General features: G+C 41.4%; 1 protein-coding gene across 5 annotated transcripts in view; it reads right to left on the bottom strand.

The window, feature by feature from the left end:
* Positions 1–17,735, bottom strand: part of DOCK10 (dedicator of cytokinesis 10) — a 117,087-nt gene that overhangs the window by 73,866 nt on the left and 25,486 nt on the right. For 4 of the 5 annotated variants that reach the window (XM_058030921.1, XM_058030923.1, XM_058030924.1 and 1 more), the window contains exons 2-3: positions 12,735–12,854; positions 5,225–5,314 (exon numbers count right to left, since the gene is read on the bottom strand). In XM_058030921.1, coding sequence (XP_057886904.1) covers positions 5,225–5,314; positions 12,735–12,854 — 210 coding nt within the window. The remainder of the gene's footprint in view (positions 1–5,224; positions 5,315–12,734; positions 12,855–17,735) is intronic. The other variant, XM_058030925.1, reaches the window with a different exon arrangement.

The raw sequence follows: 17,735 nt of genomic DNA, 5'->3' as shown, positions 1-17,735 counted from the left end.
AGGCTTGGCACATGTTTGCATGAACTTTCTGCTGCTCTGTTAACCAGGCAGGCAGCACAGCCCATTCCCAGGGGCCCTATCAAACTAAGGTCTTTCCTTTGTTTTTTTAATATTTCTTTTTTTTTTTTTTTTTTTCTTTTTGTCCAGATGGCCTAATTTTTCCTTGCAGGGACAGACAATCCTGCAGACTTTTTCCACGTGTAACTTCTTATCTCTGGTTCTGGTGATGACAGCATGATGGCTACCACTGTGAAAAAGACATTTAAGATTTACCCAGCAATGGAAAGGAACCTTTTGGAAGGGAAAAAAACCCCCCAACCAGCCAATTCACAAAAAACCCCAAATAAACAAAAAGAAAAAACAAAAAAAGGGGGAAGTGAGGGAAACAAAAAGGAAACAACTTCCCTGCTTATATCCTCTCTGAGACAGCACTAGTGTGTGGCCTTCAGAAATAGAAATGGACGTACAATAAAAGTCATTAGTGTAACAAGAGGAACTGCATGCACAGGGAAACTCTGTCCCCCAGCCTGGCAGAGTGGCTGTTGCTGAGGTGGAACAGGGCAGGGCAGGCCCGTGCAGGAGCCTGGGACAGAGAGCCAGGATGTTCAGAGCTGGCTGTGGCCGTGGCGCTGCAGAGGAAGCTGCAGAGGTGGCTCTGTGCTCTGCCATGATGTGCACAGCCCTGCTCACAGAGCCTCCCCTCCATCCTCTGACCTCAGCAGCAACACCAAAGGGAGGAAATGTGTGGGGATTTGGGAGGTGGAAGGAGCTGAGATCACCCTGAGTGAAATCCAGCCCAGTGAGCATGGCAGCATCACCAGCAGCTGCTGCCAACCTGGACCTTCATCCTGAGCTCTCAAAACTGTTCCCAAAATAAGAGTTCACACAAAGTCCAGTGACACAGGCAAGTAACAAGCCAAAACATTGAAACACACTATTGTTTTAAAGTATCAAACATTTTAACAAGTATTTATCTTCTGTGCTATCAAAATACTCACTATCCTTTAATAATCTATGTCTAGCCCTGACACTACAGCTCTTTCGTGCACTAAAAAAACTTAGATTTTGAAGATGGGGAAAATTACACTGTGATGAATGGCAAAACTCTCTGAGTGTCATTGTCAACAGGAGTTCCCATTTTAGTCTGAGAAAAAGGTAAGAACAATGCAGATTGGTCTGCAAATCAAAAAGGCTCTGAAATCAACACTATGGGCACACAACCATTTTCAGGAGTTATACAGGAGGCTGTGGCTTTTTCACATTGTGATTAATAAAACCCATGTTTCATAATTACTTACAGATCCTGTAAAAACCCAGCCTGCAATACCTCAAATAAAAACTCCCTCAGATGAGTAGCGAGGGTTTTGTAAGCTTACTACAAGTGACAACTCCCTCTTGTGTATCTAGAAAACCTCAACAGGAAAGTTCAGAGACACCCACATGAACACTGTATTATCACAGACAAAATTAACTACATCATTCACTGAATAAAATTGCAATTTTCCTACACTGTTGTTTCATTTTCATTTCTTTCTCACGCAGGAAGATCCCTCCTTCTGCCCCTGCACAGCTCCTACACCTCTCCTCCTTCATGGGGACAGCCCCTCTCTGCAAACATGTTTTGTAAAACTCATCCACATAGCACCTTTTTTTGTGGCAGGATGTATTTGTGTGCCCATGCCTGCATTCTTCCTGAAAATGCTGACTTGAGGCAAATCAATATGGGATTAAATACATCACAGTTAGGTAGTTAAAGTTCCTCAAACTAAATGTAACTTTGAATAGCAAAGTGATGTATCTCCTTATATTTCCAAATGAAATGTGGGGAAAACCCCAAGCATTCCCATTTGATCTGCATATTCAGGATACAGCTTTAGGAAAGGTGATATTAGAAATGTTTTCATTATCTGTAAGGAAGAAGAATTTAATTTTGTTTCTAGTGAAGTGAATGTTTCTTTTTGCCAAAATTGTGGACTGTGAGGACAATGCTGACTGGCATTAATACAGCAGACGTGCAGCAAACTCTGTGAGGAATGAGAAAATTCAGAATTTGGAAGGAAGCAGCATGATAAAGGAAGTCAGGAATACTTAAAACAACAAACCACTGAAGACAATTTTATTATGGCTTTAAAAGTTTCTGGAAACTTATCTTTTCTTGGAACCTGATTTAGTTCCTCAGGCTGCTCCTGCCTAAGAAAAGTTAAGGTGGAAAAAAAATCCAGAAGGAAAATATACTAATACAACTACTGGTATAGGAATAATCAATTCACAAATATTAACTTTATTTTAAAGCTAATACTTAGGAGGTATAAATTAATAAAGGGACTTAGAAATTAATCAATCATAAAATGTAAAATAGTTATTCTCTTTACAGGCATATAATACTTATTAAGGGATTATTTATTTGCCTTGGTTTTATATTGTTTTAGATTTTCATTTTGCAGTTTCAGCAAAACACAGGTGGTCAGACATCTTATTTAAAGTCAATTCTTCTGCCTTACCAATTGCAATAACATTTCAATATCAACAACAGGGAAAGTTTTGAGTTCCTGAGGAATGCAAAAGCAGTGTTAAGAGAACTCAACAGAGAACCAGAGTCAGAAACCCTTCACTACAGATGAACAGCAACAAATGCCATTGATAGTGAAAGCTTTCCTCAGCAACATCGGCCTTGTCTGTCTCCATCTGTCTCGTCAGCTCTTTTGGATCCATAAACTGATACTGCCCAGGCAATTGAGTCCTCTTGGTGTGCCTCTAAGTAATGTTTATGGTTGCTTGAGGAAGGGAAATCTGATCAAATGCCCAAGCTGTCTTTGTACGGATTTTGGTAAGGTCTGGGGGGAAAAACACCTCATCCTTGAAGGGCTACAGCAATGAGAGGGCTACAGGTGGAGGAAAAGCTTTCCTACTGCCACCAGTGGGAAACACACAGCCAGGAAGGGACAGACAGGATATTAAGGCATTATCACAGACTTCTGACAACCCTTAACAAATGACCTTGTCTTGTAGACAAGGCCATTTGAACACCAACAAGCACTCAGAAGGAGGAGACCAGAGATCATGGATCTGAGGTCTTCAACAGTTTCAGCACCATGTCCTTACACTGCACCATACAAAGGAAATTGGTTTTCCCTCCAAGAGCAGACCCCTCTTTTAGAGCTCACCAACTTGCTCCAGGTCTTTGTCTCAACTTGCTGAATTACTGAGACAGTGAGCAGTCAGAGACAGCTGATACCAAAATGGCTTCAGCATGTGGAGCTGGACATTCCCTAGAGTCTCATCAGGAATTAGGCATTTGGTCCAGGTAACCAAGAGTCAGTCAAGGTAGACACCTTCACTGCTCATACTGTGCTATATTTGAAGCAAGACTCCTTCAGTGAGTGAAGAGTTGGCTTTTCCACAGTTCCCAGACAGAGATGAAGGCCACCCACTCCACTCCTGTACAACTATCCCAAAGTGCTGAACACCTGCCATGAACACAACAGGCTGCAGCTAGGGCAGGAACACCTCTGCAATTGCTGCTGGGGACAGCCATCACGGATCTTCACAGAACCCTGTGCTCAGTTTTGCCTAATTTTGGACTGGAAACCATCCCCTTCATAGAGTTTAATTTATTGTGTATATATGCATAATTTTTGTCTTTGTGGCAAATTGGAACATATGCATTACTACTTTAAACAGGGTCTCTACCCTGCTACTCTTCCATGCACAGCCTTAGTCTGTCAGTACTGCTTTTTTCCACTGCTTTGCTCCCCTGTCCCCCTCCCCTTGGCTCCCTGGCAGTGCAGAGAGAGCTAATAGCACTCAATGTGTGTTTTACCAGGTTGCATTAGCATCCCCTTGGCGTGCTCGGCTGTAACGATTCCCAGGCACCGTGCACCGTGTTCCATTTTTAGACCCTCCACTTTCTCTGCAAAGCCATGAGCACAGTGCTGGCCTTGCAACTTGTGGAACCTTGAAATAAAAAGCAGACCCCAAAGTGCTGAAAGGGCAGTGAGGCTTCTGGGAAGGCAGATAACTCCACAAGCTATGTTATCTTTTAACACTGCTGCCAGATTAACAAAGATGGCAAAGTTCAGGCAATCTGAGCAGGCAGTAAATTATTATTGCTCTTTTCAAACCTGCTGAAAAGAAATAGGGCCAGCCTGTAAAATGTCACATTGCATACAATTCAACAGCTACTTTTCTGCCTAATTTTGGATTTAAGGGTTTCTAATCCCTGTGCTTGTCTGTGGCTGACTTTTCCTCACAGTTTTCCCTTGCAATTATAGCACATATGAAATACTTCTTCAGACCAGAAGCAAGGTGTGAAAAATCCCAATCTGTGAAAAAAAGGCTGAGAACCATCACATTATGGGCTAATCCTAAGTGCTTGGAATTTAACTCTTTCTCAAAGCTGGCCAAAAATTTGGTTTCATAAACCTGTTTTGTTAATGCAAATGGTGAGCTATTTTGCACATCCATAATGAAAGATGGGAATGTTCAGGGGTTCATCTAAAGTAAATTCCTTTGAACAGTGCAACCAGCTCCTCTAAGGTCCTTCAAAATTATAAAACCAGTGACAACACGAAATATTCCTGAGGCAGCAGGATGAGAAATCTCCTACAATCTGAAATCAGGTATGGAAACAATATAACTGTAGGGGTTTTTTAAGGGTAGAGCAATTTTTCACTCCTGGTGGGCCGTTAACTGTCAAGGAAGAACTTTTTGAACTTTCTGTTATGGTAAGGCCAAACAGACTCTAAATACTGACAATAAATATAAACCCCTAAACACTCTTCACACTGCACCTACTCCTCATGTGTACACCTCCAAACGAGATACATACCTTGTAATAACACCTAAGAGTCTAAACCAGTGCCAATTGGTTATCTATTTTTGGAAAGGCATCAATATTTTCAAAGTGCAGAGCACATGCAGATCATGATCATTAGCAGTGATGTAAAAATACCAACATCAATAACAGTGGACTAGTGGTCACAGGGAATGCAGCTGGAAAACAGCACAATGACAGGCTAATTCAGTGCATTTGCATTTTTTCTAGAAACAAACATCTCATAATGGGCAACTGCAGGCATGCTGTTAACCCTCCCCCCTCCTACTGGCCTTCAAAATTCAAACCTGATTCAAATGACCTAAAGCACATTAAAAGAAAAAAGATGTTAATTATAAACATAGCAAACCTCCCCCAGACTCTTGATTGCATTTAAAATTAGATACTCACCTCTCTAACAAATAAATTTTCTGCTTTTTGTTCTGCATCTTCAGGTACAGAAGGATACAGTGTCCTGATTTCCAGTGAAATTGTGTCTATCTGACAATAAACAACAAAAACAAAGCAATTTAGTCAAAGCCAAACAGAAGAGCAGTTGTGTCTCAGGAAGAGGTTAAGAACCTTGCTATCATGGCTTGCATTTTCCAGTTTGTCGTGCAGCCAACACACATGCATACCAACAACTGCAACCCAGCTCCTGCCCACACACACCATTCAATACTATCAGCTAAGGCATTAATTATGAGCAAGAACAGTGTTCAAGTAGATTTCTGGGAATAAAACAGTTCCAAGCAAAGTTCCTTCAGTGTCTGAGGTTTCTGATAAAATAAAAGGTCAAATTTTCCTTACATCCTCTCCCAGACATTTGTGCCAAATCCAACAGTGATACTTGCTTCCTCCACTTCCCTTCTCCACCCCATGTCTTTTTGGGGAGGAATGTGGAGACAGAACTAAAAGCTTTGACTCAAGAGGAGCAGAGTGGCCCCAGGAAGCTGCAAAACGAGTGCCACAGGAGAGCTCCATGGCTGGAAAGCAAGGAGAACCAGCAGCTTCTTGGAGGGACATTCCCACCTGTGGGCACAGGCAGCAGGACACTGGCACTGCCTGCAGCCCCTTCCAGCCTCCACAAATTAAGCCCTATTTCTGAAAGCAGCTGCTGGCTGAGCTGTCTTGTCAGGCCCCAGAGCAGGAAACCACAGAGAGAAGTGGATCTCCTCAAGTTCTCCACAAGGAGCCAAGCTGCTCTTGGCTCCCTGCAAGAGGCCAGGGCCACCAGCAGTGCCTGTGTGACCCTGGGGCTGGCCAAGGCAGCCGCTTTGCACAAGGCTCACAAGAGGAAGCTTTGGGGTGTTTTCAATTAACCTACAGATCTGTCCTACTTATTTTCTCTGCCTTAAGAGAAGACAACCAAAATCAATGCCCAGCAGCCCTGATTATGCTCTTAGTTACAATGGAGTAACCCTGTCATTCAAGATGACAGACAAATCTGGTCTGCCAAACACATTTTCTCTTCCATTACAGAAAGACCCACAGTTTCCAGAGGAAGGCCTGAGGCATACAACTGGTTTAGTATGAAGAATCACCACATACTAATTCCATGAAGCAGCTTGCAGTGCATCCCTGGAGGCTCTCCTCCATAGCCTCACCCTCAGAATAAAAGGTGATGTTTTCTCTCCATAAATTGAAGCACCCAAACTCTACACAAGTGCCTGGATATTATTGACTGCATTTTTCCTTAGAGTTTATATGAACCACTCTGATTTCCCTTCATCACTTTCCACATGAGTAGTTATGAAAAAAAGGCACATATCACTCAGGCAGAAACATCATGGGATTCCCCAAACTTCTGCTTCATCTGGAGAGCTCAGAATACAATATGATTAAACCATGGCTCTCACAAAAATGATGGGGACCTCATAGACACCAGAAAGAGAAAAAAATCCCATTGTTCTGACAAACAGAGCACAGCTTCCTGAAATGTGGGTTCCTGGACTCTACCATCTGCATCACCAATGCCTGCATGAAGTGATTTTCACAATCATTGAGTCTATGAGCAAAAGAGACAGAAGCTAGAGGAGTATGACTTTTCAGACCATGCTTAGTAATAGACGTCTGAATTCTTGGTTGCTTAGGGGCTTCCCAGCAGTACTCTCAGTCTCTGAAAGGCACCTCATTCCTTTTACTTCACACATATGTGACATTTTAAGCAGTGAAGTTTTTTAAGCAGTCACGACAAGACACAATCCCTGAGCACAACTGGAAAGCCTGGGGTGCCCCTGTGGTCCCTGATATGGAGCTTGTGATGCAGATGCAATGCATCTTGTACCTCACAGTTACCCTGTCATGGTGGTAAATAAGCTTCAGAGACCTGTTCTGCTTGCCCACAGCAAAACTTGCCTGCTCCACATATTGCACAGAAAGTAGTTTCAAGTATCTTTTTTTATAGGTAAGACATAGAACACGTCAGTTTTTTTACGTAATACGACACTTCTTGACAACTGATATGAACACACTGACTGAGAGAGCTAATATTTGCCTTAGTGGGGCCATTTGCCTCCCTGTCCTTACACAGCCTGTTAAAAATACTGTAGCTGAACAAGACAGGTAACACAAGCCCACTGTTCTGCCCGTGGTACATTCCCTCACTGTCCTTCCCAACAAGGCTGCACTTGAAAGAAAGAAAAAAACCACAGCCCTACAAACCTAAGAAGTCAGGTAACACCAGGCTTGTTGCCTTTGTAGACTTTGACAAAGAATATCACAGGTTTATTTACAAAGAATTTGGACATGGAAAATGTTGCATATTGTTATATTTAAACTTGTGTTAAAACTACAAAGAACTTCCCTTCTGAGAACTGGTTATGTTTAACCACTTAGCTGCAAAAGTTTGGCCACAAAGGCTCTTCCTGTTCATAGTTGATTACTTTCAAAGTTAAATTCTCTTAAAGGCTGATCAGGCATGGTGTTATTCACCAAAACTGCTTTATTCAGAAAACTAAATTTCAACAACAGAATATGTGCTTCTGAAACAGTCATCCAAAAAATCAGAGATTTTATTTAGAGAATTTAGTATTTATAAATATGCTGTGAATTCAGCCTAATTTTCTAATGCTTAGGCAATCATGGCAATTGTTTGTTCAATCTAGAGACCAATTACCCTCTCATTTGTGCATGCAAACTGTGGTAATCAAATAATGCAGGTATCAGCCTAAAGCATTCAAGTCTATAATTCATCTGAATTATTTTAAATTTATTTTATATAAATATCCCATAACTAACCATGAATTCTGGCACTGCCAGGCTTTCTCATTTGCACAAGCTGTTGGCCTCAGGTGTTGGATGAGCTATAAGGTGCAATTTCACTCAGCACCTTCTCTTGCCACATTCACATTCTACAGTGAAGCACAGAAGTTAATACTGCTCCTTCTCAAACGCTGATTAGGAATAATGATTTCAGGCAGTGACTGCTTCCCAGTGACATGGTGAATTTAGCATTTGAAAATGGAATTCAAACTCCATTAGCCATTTCAAGCATTTTCAGTCTCAATCTACTCTGAACAGCTTTTAGTCTGAAAGCACGTTAGCAGTGGTTAAATCTTTAGAGAGATTCACCAAGAACAATGATATTTACTTCCTGCAAAGGCTGCCCTTCAGAGACACCTAACTACACACTGGCTGACATGCTCCTCCCTGGTAATGCTGAAGTTCAGGCTCTCTAATGAAAAGCTGCTCAGCCCCACTTTCATCCAAGTAAACAAATTTACTAAACATTACCAAAAAGGCAATGACATAGTCCATCAAAATAAAAAAGGCTGGGATGCAGCTATGCTTTACAAATACCATGGTGCAGAGGCTGCTGGGGTACAGGGCTCCCTGACAGGCTGCAGCCCCAGCACAGACCTCACCACCAAGGAAAGCAGGAACAGAGCACATTTAAGGATAGATTTTGCCCCATCACTCCCTGAATGACATTCAGGGTGAGCAGCTATGCTTTGCCCACAGCTTGCTTTGCTGACTGTATTAGCTGTCTCTGTTTACAGTTGGAGTGCCTCCCTAGGAGCCCAGATGGCTCTCACTGTCCTGCACTGCCAGCCCATGCAAACTTTCATGTCAAGGATACCCATTAACCCCAATAATCATGACAGTAATGGGCTCAATTTCTGCTCCTCTAGGAATGAGCAGATACTCACATGCAAAGTGGGAGCTAAATCATGTGCTATTTGAAATAACTCATGATTTCACTATTGTAAATCTTCTGATTTAGAAACAACACTCAGGTTTCCAGGGGATTTTCCAAGGGGTCTCTCCAAGGCCTGCATTCCAGCTGCCCCTATGGCACACACATTTCATGTTAAGAGACAGTGTCCTTGTCTTGCTGCCTCCCCTTACAGATGCATTTGATTCTGCTATGAACTTCTGTATCCAAATGAACAACTTTTGTCCCTGCACAGCATCTAGAAAGCAGAGGTTTCACAACCTGAAAAACAGGGAGATTTTGGCTTTTGTTCAGAGCTAAAACAAAGAAGCCTGGAAACAATTATGCCTGCAGTGATGGCAAGTACAGCAATTTCACAACTCAGCCCCTCCTCTTCTAGGGCCTCGGTGATGCTTGGAGGGAACGGGGCTCCCAGGTGGGCTTTCAGAAGCCCAAAGAGTCAGGAGCACATCAGACTGAACTTGAATATGTTTTGCATTATGCAGGCAAGTTCTGCCATCTTACACCTGTCCTAAATTTAGGCAATGAATTACTGTTTCTATTGCAAGTTGAAAACCAGGCATTCAGCCATATTTATACAAACAGTTTTAAAAGTCTGAGTTCCGCTTTTCAAACAGATTTTGGAAAGTCATACGTGAGAAGAAGGAACAAATTTCCATGACCCAGATAGTTTAACGTGCTTTTATACCATACAAATTTAAGTGACTATTAAATACTTTAATCTACCTTTCTAATACAATTAACTCATATTTAACAACATAGTATTAACATATTTAGTTACTAAACCTCCACACAAGAAAAGCTATTAGCAAAGGAGTGCTGATCCTGCCAGCACTCCTTGTCACTAAGGAAGTGCAGTAGTGATTTTAAGCAAGACTTCAGATTCTGGAGATTTGAAAAGCGACTGCTGGGTGTTTGGTAAATTTCCAAAGGATGGAATAAAAGATAAAAAAAATACCCATGAAAGGATCCAGCAAGTATTTCGTTTGGATGTATGACAGTGCTTAGGAGCAGAAGTACAGATGTATGACAACAAATCCAGGTAACACTAAGATGTCAAAAGTTAAAGGTGGGAGTGAGACCAACATGAAGGAAGGTGTAACACCTTCATGCCTTCCTTTCTGGCAAACACACTGGAGAAGTGAGAAATAGGAATCCCAGACAGCAGCAGCTCCAGTTGTCAAGGAGAGTGCGGCCAGGTTTGGGGAACAGAAGGTGAAGGAAGCACAGCAACCCAATGGTGAGGATGAAAACTACCAGGGTCATCACCAAGCTTTTTATAGGTACAACAGGAAGTCCACCAGCTCCTTCCCACTACCAACAAGAAGTACAGTGTGAGCTCTGCACTGATGTACTGCTGCAGACACTTCCACTGGCCATTATTTCACAGCAACAGAAGGGAAATTTGTTCATGGGATCCAGGAACAGGTGAAAAATGAAGCTGAGCTGATATGCTTTTTCTGAAATGAAAAATAGACCTTAGGCAGGAAAATGAGTTATAAGGAAGGAATTGCTAGGAAAACAAGAAGTGGAACCGGTGTGAATCAAAATATTTTTTATTTTTTAAGGGGTTATTAAGCACGGTTACAAAAGAAGTGAAATATCTTTCCCCCAACTGGAATAAAACCAGAAAAGGCATCTGTAATGTATATATCTTGTATTTTCTGTGGAGATACAGGGAATGGAGGAATACAGTCTGTTAGGCTCAGATTGATATAAAGAATTCTCTGCTGTTCCACAGACTTCACATAAGATGTTGGAAATTTTTGAACCTGAAATTCCAACAGGAAATGACCAACAGAAGTCATGTGAGAATAACAGCATTCTCTCTGAATGCAAGTCAAAAAGAGAAACAAATCTGAGATGAAACAGCTACAGTAATTCACCCATAAGTGACGCATGTGGTGAAGATGACAGGTCTAAAAATAGGAAATCATTATTAAAAGCAGAATTTTCTCCTATGTTCACTACTTCAGCCAACTCTTTTGGTTGGGGTTTTACTCTGAAGAGGCTTTTGCCCATAGGATGTGCTCACCCACAGGCCCAAATTGGGGCTGTATCAACACTGAGACACGAAGTCTGCAGCAAGTGTAACCATTAGGAGTCAAACAGAGCTGGCCACCATTTCCTTGGGCATTATCACATTAAATCCCACTCAGAGCCAGCCTGGGCACCTCCTAATTCAGTCAGACATGGATCTCTTTCTACTCAAATGGCTGACCCAGACTTTTGTGCTCAGGTAATATTGCAGCAGGAGCGACCAGGACTGTAAATAGATACTTTGCAACTGGAAAACCTGCCTGGGACAAAAGCCCTGCAGTCCTGTCTGGTGACAGAGGTTCTTGCCACTGACACTGACTTCAACAGGAGATAACAAACACGAGAGAGGTTCATGGCAAGGATATGGACCCTACCTACCATGGCCTTTGCTCTTCTGTGAGCACAGACACCTCTACCATGCAACTACCTCTCTCATCTGCCTTAATCTATTTTTTATTATTTCTTGAATTAAAATAGATTGTGCCAAATAGCTGCAAAGCATAATACAGAGGAAACAAAATAGAACTAGCTTCTAAAAATCCAGGCAACAACTGCTCAAAATAAAATGAAAATAAGGATATGAAAATATGCTTGCCAGAGGTCTTCAGCAGTAGGACAAGATTCTTCTTTCATTGAGATTTGCTCCATAGACTTGAGCTCAATTACGCTAAATCAAAGGGCTCAAGGGCCTAGTGACAGCACACAGTATGCCTAGTCAGCTTTGTAAAGCTAAGTTTCAATTTCATAAATTGACAAATGTGCAAAATGGATAAAGGAATTAACAATAATGAGGAAATCTATTCTGTTTAGCTTCTCTCAATCCCATGAGCACATTAACTCAGTTAATGCCACCAAGGAAATAGAGCCATTTAGCCAAACAAAGCAGTCTATTAGATTAAGCTGCCCTCCTAGGACAGCAGCAGTGCCATGAGCTGATGGGAAGGGCCCTCACAGAGCAGTTACAACTGGTCACAAATTGAAATGTCTTTGCATTAGAGAATGCCTATTCATCAAAACCTAAATGTTATACAAAAAGGGGGTGATTTGCAGAAGTGGATGTTCAATGCAGGCAATGTGCCCAATGAGCCTGGCAACACAGATCCCCAGGCACCCTTCTGAGCTCCCAGCACTGCCCCTGGAGAGCTGCCTTGGCCCTCAGGCTCCCAGTGTCATCTGCAGTTTGCCAGGACAAGCAATGGGGAAACCCAGGATGAGGTCAGGCAGCTCCGTGGCTGTGGGGTCAGGGATCCACTGCTCCACCATGAGAGTTTCCTCAGCACCAGAGACTTTATCTAGTGGCCAAATACACCAAACAGAACAGGATCAGGAGTTAAATTAGACTAAATTAGACTATAGTAGTATGGAGAGATTCTAAGACTGGCCAAACTAATACTGTGCTGAGCAAACAGACAAGTATACATTATAGATAACCTGTTTAGTGGGTTCCTGAACATCTGTATCTGGGAACAAACAGGGCTTCAAACTTTATCTAATCCTGAGCAGTAAAGTCATGCATATGTAAATGTAGAGGAAAAAAACCCCAAAAGCCAAGTGAATTTGATGGAAGTATGGCATTATGCATGAGTTAAGAAAATCTTAGAGAGGCCTTGGACAATTTCTGGTTCTCCCTCTAGCAGTGGAGATTAAATCAATGGACAGCACAAACCTAGGCAAAGGAACAACGTATATTTGCCTTGTACTTACTGAAAAGTCATCATCAGGGAATAATATCAGATCCTTGAACTGGCTGTCCCCAATATTTTTTTCGATCTCTGTGATAACAGCTTCATAATCCAAAGGCTCCAAGAGTTTGGGTTTTTCCTGCTGTGGAAAAAAAAGAAAAGATCAAGTGATCTCTTTACACGCAATTTGCTTTCCTCCCCCTTCATAAACTGAGACCTGTGGCATTTTTGCTTTTGTACACCAAAGCATGAATAACTTCTCCTTTAATTCCATTCTGCTCAGCTTGCTCATGCATGAGAGTGAAGAGAGGAAGTTGGGCCACTTGTAAGAGCCACTCTCCACCTCAAAACTCCAGAGCAATCTGTCAGCTCATTACACAGACTGAAACCACCACTTTAACTTACCTGGAAGTGTCAGGAATTCTCTCTCTCTTTCTCCATAAATACATCAGGAAAATTGATGGACACAGTTTGAACATAGATAGGAATTTGAGCTAATGTCTTTCAGAATAAGAAACCTACTTTTCTTCACTGTCTTACACAATTCCCCTTTTGAACTGCTGGCAGCTTGTGAAAGCCACCATATTGCTTTACTTGGTAATAATCCAAGGTTATTCTCCTGGGATAAACTATCTGGCATCCACCTCCACAGCTTCTCTTGTCAGAAAGCAGGACTAGTTTCATCATAGCAGAACTACTATTGCCTGAAACAGCACTAAAGTAAGAAACCACCACAGGAAAAACTAAAGTCACAGTGTCTTGAAATACAACCCAAAAATAGAAAAAGAGAAGCCTGCCTGACATGCTAGAATACATTAAACAAATGAAGAGTCATGTACTAGAGTGAGAACATTTGCTCAATTCAAAGATGTAAGCATCAGGAAGAGTGAATGAGAAAGGGCAAGAGAACTGCCAGAAGGGATGGAAATTAAAGTGATGAGAGAGAAAAAGGACATTATGGAAAGCAAATGCAGAAACATTTACTGTCTTAGTCTGATTCAAAAGAGGACATTAGATAAGTAGTATTTTATCCATTGTTCTTTCACTGGGCTATTGAAAATGATATAAAATTTTCCTCTGTCTTCCCTAAATCAAAACCAAGGTGCATTGAAAAAGAAAGCTTTGACATCTCCATAAAAACAACTTTCTCCAATGAGATTGTCTCTCATATATGATTTTACCTATCTCATCAATGTATGATCCATTACACATATAATGATTCAAATATAACAGTACCTCTCTCTTTTGACTTTGTCCTAGAAAGTTCTTGTTTATTCTGTAATCTCAAGATCTTTTATGAATATTGTTTCCCTTCTATACTGAGTCCAAGACTCCCCTTGGCATCAAGAGCATCTATGAATAGCTTAATTAAGTATCAGTAACACAGCCACACAAATTAGATTAAAACACAGGAATACACATGTTCTAAGAAAGTTGTTCAATTGCTGAACAACTGCTGCAAGTATCACAAAACAACTCAGGACCTCTGCAGGTCATCTACTCCAACTCCCCGCTTAAAGCATCAAAGCTCCACCAAAGTCTGGCAAGGCAATTAAAAAAATTTATAACTGCTCCTTCAGCAATTCAATCTATTACCTCTCTTCTTGATCTATTAACTCTCACACTGCCATTTGCACACTAAAGAGCAATAAACTTCTAAAAATCATTACAATTTAGCATTCACAGGCCACAAACACTATCTACTGATGCTGAGACATTAAAGGATTATAAAAGAGAGGCAAGATCAACACATAACAGTAACAAATCAAAGAAAACCACTTTAATGTTTGATTTCGATTCTGTGGCAGGACTGGATTCTGGGTTTGTGATGTCCAGTTAATACAAGGAGCCCTACCAGGACAGCAGACTTCATAATAACCCAGCCACATCACCTTAAGCTGTTCCAAGGCAGTAGTTAGCCCCGGCCTGCCCCAGTTGACACACAAATATCCAGCCCTGCTCAAGGAGCTCTCGGGCTCAGTGTCAGCCATACCCTTAGGGAGGTCTCTCTGCCTTCTGCTGACAGTGGCTCCCCACAGGAACTTAATGGGGTTACTTGGCCACATCACCATACACAGCTTGCTCTCATTCCCTTCCAAACTCTGTTAAGACACTGCAGTATCTTTTTGACAGGAGTTTCAGACTTTTTGTCATTAAACCTGTCATTGCATCTATTTATTAAATATTACTTTAAAAAGATACGTTTCAAGGAGTTAGAAGCATGAAGAGAAAACACCAGTGCACACTCAGTGTACCACTGATTTTGGTAATGATACCTAGGCCTGAACAAAGGTCACTCAGTTCAAGTTCAGCAGAAAGCAAACTGTTACCTTCAGTAGGAAACTGTATAGCAACCATTTACCAGAAAACTCAAAGTAAAAGAAATATATGCACTGACATTTATGAGGCACCAGTGCTTCACCCAGGCATTTTTCCTATGTAGTGGTTTCACTAAAACATGAACATTTTCTACAGAAAATTTGTGACATTGACTACACTGATAACCATCCCTTCCCAGAGCTGATACTGTCAGGCTAATGATTCTGCAACAATCTCAACTCTTAGTAAGATAGATACGCCACTGAAATTATTAAATTTCTGCTCTCCAAAACAAGACATGTGCCAACACAATCTTAATCTTGGTCAGGTGCTCTTTGGAAACATCATGAATGTCAGTTTTCAGATTTTCCTAAAAAAAACATCAAGAAAATGAATGACATAAGTAGTCACCTTCCTACTGAAGTTGTAGACTAGGGAAGAGCCAGGAAACCCCAGAAATTTTGGGACTTCTCTTGAAATATGGGGAAATCCCATAAAAATGTGTACATTTGCAGGTTTTCTACGCCTGTGGAAACCACCTCTTTTTTCTGGGGCTGGCAGAAGGAAGAGGTATTCCTTCTTCCCCATGGAAATCCCAGTAAGATTGGGGTGAATGCAGCTACATCCCCTTCAAAGTTAAAATTCTTCAGATGCTGGGGTGCAAGTGGAGGCAGGGGAAGCTAGGCCACATTGCCCTCTCTTTGCTCTTCAGAAACCAGCAATGCTCACAGAGCCATTGCTGAATTCTGCTCTAACACTCCAGGGGAAAACTTCTCCTTGGCAGCTGCAAGGTCATTTACACGAGACAAAAATACAGCTCGAGAAAACCCCAGAGCAGAGGAACACAGCAATCATATAGACATCTCTGTTCCCACAGCACTCATCCTCCTGCTCTCAGTGCTGCAAAGGGCATGATCTGATGGAAGCATTTCAACAGATGTTAACAGAGAAGTCTTTGGAGAAACATTATACATCTGAACTAAATACAAGTAGATATGACATTATCAAACCTACAGCAAAACTTTTCACTGAAGCACTTCAATGTTTATGCTGATGTTTTCCTACTGATGCAATAAAAATTGCTTCCTTCCATGTCAGTACAACAGAATCCTGTGTAAATGCAATACTGTATTATGCCAGCTCCCATAAATCATAGATGCAAGTAATAGCCCATCCTTGTCAATACACAGGCTGCAGAGATAATTTAGTCCATTCCCTGCCAGCATCAAGCATGATAGTACAATAAACATGATGCCTCTCTCCATCAATTCTGCATGTTCTCACAGACCAGAAGACTCTGCTGTGTGGACACTGACTCCATGCTTGGCAGAGCCAGTATTCTGGACTTGGCAAGGCTCAGCAATGCAGTGCTGGCACTGCAGTTGTGATGGGAAGTGGCAGCTGGGTAGTTAGCAGCTTATCTCTGCGGGTCTGGGGGGCTGCTCGGCTTCTCCCTCCCAAGCAGACAGAAGCAGTGATGCTGGGATTAGCAAATTCCTCCCTGCAAGCACTAGCAGAGATCTGTAAATGAGTGGGGCTGATTTAAAGCTAATTTAATAACCACAGCACTGCCTCTTCTCAATTTAACTTGTCTGTTCTTTTTGGAAACAGGCCAACCTGGCAATCCGTGCCAAAATCGAATTATGCTGGCTTGGGTTTCTGTAATGCTTTTTATATTCTCCATCTCAAGTGAGTAATGAATTTAGTTGTGCTGAAATGGTTGTGAATACATCTAGTAAAAAGGCACTCTCTGACTCCTCACCTGCTACAACATCTCAGCAGTGCCATTTACTTCACACCCTGACAGTGTAGTGCAGCTTTGCATGTTGTTGAGCCAGCTTTTCCACACTCTTTTGGAACACTGGAGAGATGTTAAATCAGAGCCAACACCGTAAGAGGACAATATAATTTCACAGGGGTGAAACCAGCCAGATTCCACCAGTGATATATGGCTTCATTGCCACCATCTTCTGGTCTAGGTAAGAAAGGATTATATTTCCCTGTAGTAATTATCCAAAATATCCACATAAATGATATTACAGAATCAAATATGGTACTTGACTTGCCTCCAGATGCACAGACATTGTGCACTGATGTTAGCAGCCATCTTTTCTTCATAATTATATCTCATCCTCCTAAAGCTGTATTTCTGTGAACACTGAAGGAGGAAATGATGTAACAGAGACCAATAGTCTCTGAACAGTCATTCCAAGAACTTCCCCTTCTAAAAATATGCTAGACTAACTGCTTTGATTTCTGTGCTTTAATGTCATATTATTCCAACACCAAATCATGAATATCTAGAATTTATTGAATTTAATAGAGATGTTTAAATTAATCCCTTCCCTTCCATGCAACAGGAAAAAGAAAAAAAAAAGGAAACCGATAAACAGAAAGAAATTAAGTTGATGAAATTCAGTTACCTGGACTTCAGTTACTCTAACCTTATCTTTGTGACAGGAGGATCCATGTTCAAAAAAGAATCAAAACTACTGTGATGGCCAGATTGGTAAAGATCAAGCAAGACTCAGATTTTCTATTTCATCCAAGTTATGGCTTGTCAAAAATGACAATTTATTCTAATATACATTTGAAATACTGAAATGGGCACTTAAAAGAGAAAAGCCCACTTACTAAAACAATAGCATCATCTTCCTTCATTTTTTAGACTTAATGATATTATGAACCAAACCCAATCTCACCA

The sequence above is a fragment of the Melospiza georgiana genome, chromosome 10 (genome assembly GCF_028018845.1).
Source record: "Melospiza georgiana isolate bMelGeo1 chromosome 10, bMelGeo1.pri, whole genome shotgun sequence".
Taxonomy (NCBI): Eukaryota; Metazoa; Chordata; class Aves; order Passeriformes; family Passerellidae; genus Melospiza; species Melospiza georgiana.
The sequence above is the reverse complement of the archived record's forward strand: the minus strand, read 5'-3'. Positions and strand labels throughout refer to the sequence as shown.